At 49.9% G+C, this 9,943-nt stretch overlaps 1 protein-coding gene across 2 annotated transcripts; it reads right to left on the reverse strand.

The window, feature by feature from the left end:
• Positions 1-1,613: 1,613 nt before the first annotated feature.
• On the reverse strand, positions 1,614-9,575 carry AMHR2 (anti-Mullerian hormone receptor type 2). 2 transcript variants are annotated; one of them, XM_065935510.1, is made up of 11 exons: positions 9,527-9,575; positions 9,067-9,249; positions 8,670-8,861; positions 8,326-8,400; positions 8,069-8,181; positions 7,724-7,954; positions 6,307-6,421; positions 5,992-6,164; positions 5,668-5,815; positions 5,365-5,501; positions 1,614-3,544 (listed from the first exon to the last, which is right to left on the reverse strand). In XM_065935510.1, the coding sequence occupies exons 1-11, from the start codon at positions 9,573-9,575 to the stop codon at positions 3,335-3,337; spliced, it is 1,626 nt and encodes a 541-aa protein (XP_065791582.1). In that variant the 3' UTR covers positions 1,614-3,334. The 2 variants fall into 2 exon arrangements, with proteins under 2 accessions (XP_065791582.1, XP_065791584.1); XM_065935512.1 differs by lacking the exons at positions 5,365-5,501; positions 5,668-5,815.
• Between the last annotated feature and the right edge of the window lie 368 nt (positions 9,576-9,943).

Raw genomic sequence — 9,943 nt, forward strand, 5'->3', positions numbered from 1 at the left:
CATAGAATTGTGGAATTATAGGGTTAGAAATTACTTAACAGAATCATTCACTCAACTTCCTGAGAAAATTAAATAAACTCTTTTTAAGAGTTCAGAGTTAGAAGAGCCAAGATTATAATGTAGATTTTCTGAATTTTCTGTTAGTGATCCCTCCAATACAACATATTACAGCACATCCATTCAAGAATATTGTCAGTAAACATTGTAATGCTTACGACAACCCTCCGCTTGTTTTTTTTTTTTCTCCTTGTTTTTTTTTTTGTTTATGACCTCTCCACAGTTTTGAAGCAAGTCATAGTTTTTGGTTTTTTTAATAAGCTTTATTTTTTAAGAACAGCTTTAGAGATACAGAAAAATTGAGAAGGTAATACAGAGTTTTCATATTTACCATCCCCTGTTCCCCTATTGATAACTCCTACATTAGTATGGTACATTTGTTACCCAAATAAGCCAATATTGATTCATGATTATTAAATCCATACTTTATTCATATTTCCTCGGTTTTTACCCAATGTCCTTTTTTCTATTCCAGGATTTTATCCAAGAGGTTGTGTGTCTCCTTAGGCTCCTCTTGGTTGTGCTAGTTTCTCAGACTTTGTTTTTGTAATCTTGACAGTTTTGGTTGGATATTTTTTTTTCCATTCATTTTTATTCGTTGGAGGCTAATTACTTTACAATATTGTAGTGGTTTTTGCCATACATTGACATGAATCAGCCATGGATTTACATGTGTTCCCCATTCCGATCCCCCCTCCCGCCTCCCTCTCCATCCCATCCCTCTGGGTCTTCCCAGTGCACCAGCCCTGAGCACCCGTCTCATGCATCCAACCTGGGCTGGTGATCTGTTTCACCCTTGATAGTATACTTGTTTCAATGCTGTTCTCTCTGAACATCCCACCCTCACCTTCTCCCACAGAGTCTAAAAGTCTGTTCTGTACATCTGTGTCTCTTTTTCTGTTTTGCATATAGGGTTATCATTACCATCTTTTTAAAAAATTCCATATATATGCGTTAGTATACTGTATTGGTCTTTATCTTTCTGGCTTACTTCACTCTGTATAATGGGCTCCAGTTTCATCCATCTTATTAGAACTGATTCAAATGAATTCTTTTTAATGGCTGAGTAATATTCCAGTGTATATGTACCACAACTTCCTTGTCTATTCGTCTGCTGATGGGCATCTAGGTTGCTTCCATGTCCTGGCTATTATAAACAGTGCTGCAATGAACATTGGGGTGCATGTGTCTCTTTCAGATCTGGTTTCCTTGGTGTGTATTGGTTGGATATTTTGAAACAAATTGGTATTTGTTTGCTTTTCTTGTGATCATACGTTTATCTTTTTTAACATAACCCTAGGCTTGTCAACATATGTTCATATAATATTATCTATTTCTAATGATTTGTGGTGTTTCCATAAACTTCACTTTTTTATTATTTTAATTGGAGGCTAATTACTTTACAATATTGTGGCGGTTTTTGCCATACAGTCACATGAATCAGCCATGGGTGTACATGTGTTCCCCATCCTGAGCCTCCCTCCCACCTCCCTCCCCATCCCATCCCTCAGGGTTATCCCAGTGCACCAGCCCTGAGCACCCTGTCTCATGCACTGAACCTGGACTGGTGATCTGCTTCACATATTGATAATATACACATTTCAATGCTATTCTCTCAAATCATCCCACCCTCGCCTTCTCCCACAGAGTCCAAAAGTCTGTTCCTTACATCTGTGTCTCTTTCACTGTCTCACATATAGGGTCATGGTTACCATCTTTCTAAATTCCACATATATGTGTTAATATACTGTATTGGTGTTTTTCTTTCTGACTTACTTCGCTCTGTATAATAGGCTCCATTTTCATCCACCTCATTAGAATTGATTCAATGCATTCTTTTTAATAGCTGAGTAATATTCCATTGTGTATATGTACCACGGCTTTCTTATCCATTAGTCTGCCAATGGACATCTAGGTTGCTTCCATGTCCTGGCTATTATAAACAGTGCTGCAGTGAACATTGGGGTACACGTGTCTCTTTCAGATCTGGTTTCCTTGGTGTGTATGCCCAGCAGTGGGATTGCTGGCTCATATGGCAGTTCTATTTCCAGCATAAACTTCACTTTTAATGGCTGAAAATCCTTTGTTATTTAAAATCTGTATGACCTTGGACACATTCTAAACTTCTCTGAGCCCTTGGTTTCCTCCTCTGTAAATAGTGCTCATAGCATTGTCACAAAAAAGGCAAGTGGACTGTTGAGCAGAGGCAAGACAAAATGAAACTTATGTTTAAAGATTATTCAAAGAGTGCTGCTTAAACTAAATTATGGGGAAAATAGGTGGCCACCAGGGAAGTCCTATATACAGAGTACATCATGTGAAATGCCAGACTGGATGAATCATAAGCTGGAATCAAGGTTGCTGGGGAAAATATCAACAACCTCAAATATGGAGATGATACCACTCTAATGACAGAAAGTGAAGAGGAACTAAAGAGCCTCTTGATGAGGGGTGAAAGAGGAGAATGAAAAAGCTGGCTTAAAACCCAACATTCAAAAAATTAAGATTATGACATCTGGCCCCATCACTTCATGGCAAATAAAAGGGGAAAAAGTGGAAGCAGTCATAGATTTTCTTCTCTTGGGCTCCAAAATCACTGCAGATGGTGACTGCAGCCATGAAATTAAAAGATGCTTGCTCCTTACAAGGAAAGCTATGACAAGCCTAGACAACATATTAAAAACCAGAGACATCACTTTGGTGACAAAAGTCCATATCATCAAAGCTATGGTTTTTCCAGTAGTCATGTATGGATATGAGAGTTGGATCATAAAGAAGACTGAGCAAGAAGAATTGATGCTTTTGAACTGTGGTGTTGGAGAAGATTCTTGAGAATCCCTTGGACTGCAAGGAGATCAAACCAATCAATCCTAAAGGAAATCAGTTCTGAATATTCATTGGAAGGACTGATGCTGAAGCTGAAACTTCAATACTTTGACCACCTGATACAAAGAGCCAACTCACGGGAAAAGACCTTGATGCTGGGGAAAATTGAAGGCAAAAGCAGAAAGGGGCAGCAGAGAATGAGATGGTTAGATAGCATCACCAACTCAATGGATGTGAATTTGAGCAAACTCTAGGATTAGTGGAGGACAGAGGAGCCTGGCATGCTGCAGTCCACGGAGTCGCAAAGAGTCAGATACAGTTTAGCGACTGAACAACAAACACAGATTCTACATAAATGCATATTTACACAGGAGAAGTAGTCCAGGTAGGTTGAGAATTTCTGGGAAAAGGGCCTTGCTGAACAGTGACTTGGCAGGCACTCAGCTGCAGCCTACGAGGGAGAATGGCAGATGGGAGGATCAGAGAAACAGTCTTCCAGGCAGTAAGGTGAACAGTCCCGTGCACAGCCCTCAGGGGAGGGGTGGGCCTCCTCAGGACAGGCCAGGGCAGCCAGGCGCCGCTGCACACACTCAGCTGTTAGCCGTGCTTCCGGGTCTGCATCCCAGCAGTCCTCCAGGAGCTCTCTCAGGACACCAGGGTCCTGGAAAGAATGACCGGGTAGCAGGCTTTACTGCAGGATCCTGAGTGGCCCCAGCGTTAAAAGGCATCCTTGATGGCCCAGGTCTCAACACTCCTGTTCCCTCTTAGAGCCTCCTTCCTCCCCTTCACCCAAATCACGCCTTTCATCTCCTCTCTTTGTGTGTGTGTGTGTGTGTGTGTGTGTGTGTGTGTGTGTGTGTGTGTGTGTAATAAAGTTTTATTAAAGTATAAAGGAGATAGAGAAAGCTTCTGACATAGGCATCAGAAGGGGGCAGAAAGAGTATCCCCTCATCTCCTCTCTTATGAGAAAAGTTCTCTCCAAAGAGTCTACCTTTTCCTCTGAGATGCTAGTGCTACTGCTACTGCTAAGTCACTTCAGTCGTGTCCAACTCTGTGCGACCCCATCCCTGGGATTCTCCAGGCAAGAACACTGGAGTGGGTTGCCATTTCCTTCTCCAATACATGAAAGTGAAAAGTGAAAGTGAAGTCGCTCAGCCACATCTGACTCTTCACTACCCCATGGACTGCAGCCTACCAGGCTCCTCCGTCCATGGGATTTTCCAGGCTAGAGTATTGGAGTGGGGTGCCATTGAGATGCTAGTTCAGGCTAATTAATGGTTTAACTGCTCCTTTCTCTCAGGCAGCCAGGGTCTTCTGCAAACAATACCCGGGCCTTTGTTACCAAACCCATCAGACACTTGTGCAGTGGAAACATCAGATCAGGTCACAGGGGAAGGGGCCTCCTGTAAGGAAACTGTTTTCTGCAGAAACCCTGAAATCTTACTCTTCAGCCACTGCTTTAACCCTTATCCTTAGTTCTGGCTTTAATTCGGTTGTGACAGAAACACAGAGGTATAAGACAGAATGAGAAATTATTGGATTAAGTATTGGGCTCCAGGGGACTTCCCTGGTGGTCCAGTGGTTCAGAATCTGCCTTGCTATTCAAGGGACACAGGTTCGATTCCTGGTGAAGAAATTAAGATCCTACATGCCTTGGAGAAACTAAGCCCAGAAGCCACATCTACTAAGTCTGTGTGCTCCGGAGCCCAAGGAACACAACTAGAGAGTCTGTGTGCCCCAATGAAAGATCTCGCATGATGCAACAGAGATCCCATGTGCCACAGCTAAGATGCAGCCAAATAATTAAGTGTTTTTTAATTTATTCTTCCCTGGTGGTACAGTGGTTAAGAATCCACCTGCCAATTTATGCAAGGGACACAGGTTTGATCCCTGGTTCGGGAAGATTCCACATGGCATGGAGCAAATAAGCCCATGCATCACAACTAGGGTAGTTCGCTGGCCCAGAGCCTGTGTTCCTCAACAAGAGAAGCCACCGCAATGAGCAGCCTGCGCGCTGCCACTAGAGAAAGTCCAAGCGCCCCAGTGAAGACCAGCATACACAAAAATAACAAATGAATAAATACTTTAAAAAAAAATGTTAAAAAACAAATATTGGGCTCCAGTGTACCAGGAAAGCAACCATCTTGGGGGCAGAGCTCAGACCAGAAGCAAAGCCAAGGAGGGCTTCCTGGAGGAAGGAACTGAGGAACAGGGCAAACTGATGATGGAGAGAGGAGGGATGAACAAGGCAAAACTGAGCAAGAGGAAGGTGTGTGTCTCAGGAATGGGCTACATGAGGCTTAGAGTGGAAAGGGATGAACTGGAGCACAGAGCAAGTTTGCCCAGCTCCAGCTGAACATAAGCCAGGAGTGGTGGGAAAGGAGAAGGGATAGGGACAGGTGGGCTGTCCTGCTGAATAGGTCCCTGAAGTCCATGTCAAGACTCTGCAGGTCCCCAGCCCACCAGCCCGCACCCCCTTACTGTGGTAAAGCAGCACCAGGTGGATGGGACGTGAGGGCGCCTCCTCTCCTCTACCGCCAAGGCCCATAGCTCACAGGTGGTGGGGGCGCTGCCCAGTTCTGCCTCGTAGGCCAGTTGGAAGGGTGGTGGTCTGCTGTCTGGGAAAAGGCACACGAGGCTAGGTGTCAGCTAGCCCGAGGGGTGCCTTGTAGAAAGACCAAGAGGGAGAAGGGTAGAGCTTCCTGGGTCAGGAGGTAGGTGAGTCTAGAATGGGCAGGTGGGGCACGGGGGCGGGGAGGGGGCTGCTGTCCCATCCATCCTCACCAGGTCGCAAATCTGGGCAGCGACTCATGATCTCCCACAAGAGCAGAGCCAGAGAGTAGACGTCAGCTCGCCGCAGGGCCGTACCCCAGTCCTGAAGGTCCAGAGTCTTGTCCAAGAGCTCCGGTGCCATGTACCGCTGGGTGCCAGCCTGGACGACAAGGATCATCTCCATGGCAACCCTCACCGCAACACTGGTCCGCGCAGCACGCCCCTGACTAGACTCAGCAAGCACCCCGTACACTCCAGGTGCTGCTGCACTGTCGCTGCATCGTCATGAGCACCACCACCCCCATCCTGGGTCTCACCCGCCTCCAGAGTACTGACCTCCATGATGGCAGCCGGGCCTCGGGGTTGAGTAGGGGCCCAGGTTGGGGGCTGGGCGAGGCCAGGAAGCACCAAGGCGAGGCCCAGATCTCCAATGGCACATGACCCATCGTCCCGAATGAGTACGTTCTGGCTGCTCAGATCTCGGTGGGCGATACCTGGTTTATACTGGCCTGTGGGAGAAGCCAGGCTGAAGGGGCACGGATCTTCTTCCTTTGTCTTTTTGACCCAATCCTTCCCCTCCAAGCTAAGGGAAAATCAGAAACAGCAGCATGGCTCCTGACTCCCATGACTTCTGGCCCCCAGCTCACCCACCATCCTGCCAACGTTCCTCATGGAGAAACGCCAGGCCCTGCGCCAGGGACAGTGCCATCCGCAGGGAACTGCCCCAGTCACTGGTGTGCTGGGTCAAGTAGTGGCACAGGGAGCCCTGGGGAGAAGCAGAGAGAAGGGGGGGGACACAAAGCTGGAGGACGCTGATTCACCCCAGGGAGCCGAGGTCAATTGTCAGACTTCCCTACCACGTCTCCCAGCAGACTTAACACACGACACGCCCAGAGCAAGGCAGCAGGCAATGCAGGAGTGAGGGTGTACATCACTCAGGCTGACAGGAAAAATAGCAGCTCTAGTTTAAGTGTCCTGAGCACTTGGCACATGCCAGGCCTCCTGTAACCCTCACTACAACCCTGGGAGGTGGGTACTCCTGTCATTCCTGTTTTACGGATGAGGAGCTTGCTGGAAATCCCTGGGCGAGAGAGTAGTACAACCTGACCCCCCAGCAGTCTGACTGCCAGCATCATTCACCTTTCACCAACTTACCCTGCCTCACAGGACTTGGGATAAAGACAGAAACAGAAGAGGCAGAGCAGGCTAGGTAGGGGCACCCGCATGAACCACCTGGCCTGGGGTGTCACCCCGTGGCAGCGCGTGGATGGGGAGGGCCACTGGGTAGGAGAGCAGCCGGTGTGGAGCAGCTGGGAGGAAAGGAGCAATGGAGTCCCTCATTCTGCAGACATTATTGAGCGCTTTCAGTGTGCCCGGAAAGTTAAACAAAACCAAAAAAAGTGGTGATTTTTGAACTGGGCTGTGAGGTATATGGTCAAAGAAGAGACTTCCCAGAACTCAAGATTTCAGAGGTGGAGGAACTGTAGGTGATGATACCCCAAGTCCTTAGAGGCCTACAAGGCTGATGAGGTGTGGCCCCTGCCTATCTGTGTCTCTTCATCCTTTTTGCTCATGATTCTCCCTTTGAGTTACGCCTCCTTAAGTCTTTTTTTTCTTTCCTTAGTCTTTTCTTAAAGGACCTTTGCTTTCAGCACTTAATTCACTTGACACTTTACATTTCTTTTTGTGTTTGCTTGATCCCCTTCTGTCTCCCCTTCTACTCTGTAAAATCTGGAAAAGGCAGGGGCTGGGTGTGTTTTTCCCAGCAACATATTGTTGATCAACATTAGTTGAATGAATAGATGAATGAGCTTGGAGATCTGTCTTTAACATTGGTTTTCCTTAAGGTCGGGAATATGAATTGTTTTGATTTCTCCCTTTCCTTGTCTATATATTGTAAGTCAAAAATATTAGCAAGTACCGCTTATAATAATAAAAAACAATAAAAAAGCATATGTAATGTTCTAGAGAAAAGGCAATCTATAGCAGAGGAACAAGTCTGAACAGGGCCTAGCTGCCACCACTCCCCGCCCCGCCTTCCCACACACATACATTCCTCAGTCCTTACCTTGGGGTGCAGTTCTAGTACCAGCAGGGGCCCGCAGGGCGGGGGGCCAGGGCTGCCCCTGCTGGCGGTGATAAAGCGGACAATGTGGTCATGCTGTAGGCCTGGCAGCTCGTACAATGCTCTCTCAGCTTGGAACTGAGCCACAGCCCTCAGGGGGAAGGCCTTGACAGCTACCAGCTTGCCTTGCAGCTGCCCAGCCCACACCACTGCGTGACCTCCTTCCCGTATGACCTGGTGGGGACACGGTGCTGGGTTTGGATCTTGCCGAGTTCGCAGGGCTGAGCTTCCTCCCCAGCACACTCTCTGGGAGTGCCCAAAGGCCCCCTCCCCGCCATCCCTGGGCACCTGGGAGAAGCGTAGCTCAGGCAGCTCCGGCAGCTCAGCGCTCCAGTCCCTGCCTGGCTCTGGCTCTGGCTCTGGCCCACCTTGCACTCGGCAGGCCTTCCGCTGCAGCAGGGCTGAGGCAGAGAACAGCCTTAGGGTCAGGTACCCAGGCTGGAGACTGGGAAGTGATGGGGGTCAGGGGAGCCTGGAGAGGGGTCAGAGCGCTGGGGCAATGCCTTGAGGGGGGCTCACAAGGGGGTGGTGGGCCAGAGTAGTACCCAAGATGCCGCTGCTCAGCAGCAGCAGCAGCAGCAGGAGTCCCAGCAGCAGCAGCGCTATCCAGACGGACTCCCCTGGAGGTTAGAGCAAGGAAGAAGGCCGGGTGAGCCCTGCCCCAAACCTTGCTCTCTGCTTCTCCCCCTCTCCTCAGAGAATTGCTTCTCTACCCACCCGCACCCCGATCACAAGCCCCCTTATCTCCCAGTCACCAGGGCAACCAACTTCTCAAGGCCAGGAGGAGGGAAGCTTAGGACAGTGGTAGGGTAAGAATTGGCCCTGGTTCTAACCTCTCATCTAACCTGGGCCCCAGCCCCCACCTGGCTCCAGGACCTTGGGTGGCTACCTGGGATGGCCTGGGGGCCCTTGGAACCAGGTGTCCCAGGGCTCCCCAGAGGAGGCAGATGGCTGTAATTGGCATTGCAGAAGTCAGCGCCACAGGAGCAGGTGAAGAGAGTAGAGCTGGGGCGAGGTTGGGCTCGGGGACTTGGGTCACAGTTGGGGGACTCACAGCCTGGCTCATCACTGTCTCGGCATCCTGACGCAGAGGGGTTGGGAGAAGGAGAGAAAGGGAGGGACAGAGTGTGTACGGGTCTGGGAACACAGAGGCCATCCCTTCCATCTCTCACAGCCTTTTCTTTCCCTCCACACTTTCCATTTCTCCTGCCCTCCTCGTGGCCGCCCCCGCCCAGGATGAGCCTCTCCCCGACCCAGGTACGCCTGGCAGATGCTGAGCCCTTCACCTTGCATCTCCACCTGGGCCTGGTCTTGGGTCAGGTTCCAGATTCCAAAGCAACAGCGGCTGTAGAGGCAGTGGATAACCCTGGGGGGGCCCGGCCCTGCATCCAGCAGCTTCCCCAGGTTCTGTGTGCTTCCCCGCACTCCGGGGGCCTCGAAGAACACACAGGTCCGCCTGCTGGGGGGTGCTGCAGGCCAGGGTAAGGGGAGGGGAGGGGTCAAGATGGGAGTGAATGCAGGGGCAGAGACAGAAGCCGGGAGAGAGACAAAACATGTTTTGTATTGTAGAGCTAGCCTGGTAAAGCCACAGGAGGAAACAGGGTCAGCAGAGGCCTGGAAGGTGACCCCCACCAAGGGAACACCTGGTTGTACCCGTCACCCTCACTCACCCACTCATCACTCTTCAAGTGCTCCCTCCTGTGACGGGTGGCTGAAAAGACCCTGCTTCTCCCTGTAGACACTTACCTTGCACGGCTGTGGGAAGCAGTGCCCAGAGCCCCAGGACCCCCAGCATCATGCTGGAGGGGGCAGCAGGAGCCAGCACTGCTGTCCCTGGCCAGAGCTTCCTTCAGACACAGGGCACCGTGGGGCTTCTGATCCTTCAGCCCCCAACTCCACCCCCCTCCCTCTTCCCCGTCTCTGTGGGGGAGACGGCTGCTGTGGGGGAGAGGATGGGTGTGGGGAAAAGCAGGGAGAGACAGGGAGGAGCAGAAAACCAGGCTCATATCTTTGTCTGTTCAGCCACCTCCTCTTTTCTCTGTAAAGTGGGAGGAGGGGGCCTTAGAGTTCCCACTGAGAACAGAGTGATGCCAAACCTCTGCCCTTCGCTGACCCTAGGAAAAAGTGCCGGCTGCTGTCAGCTCTTCCCAGGCTGGAAACCCA

This window comes from Muntiacus reevesi, chromosome 4, assembly GCF_963930625.1.
Source record: "Muntiacus reevesi chromosome 4, mMunRee1.1, whole genome shotgun sequence".
NCBI classification, from domain to species: domain Eukaryota; kingdom Metazoa; phylum Chordata; class Mammalia; order Artiodactyla; family Cervidae; genus Muntiacus; species Muntiacus reevesi.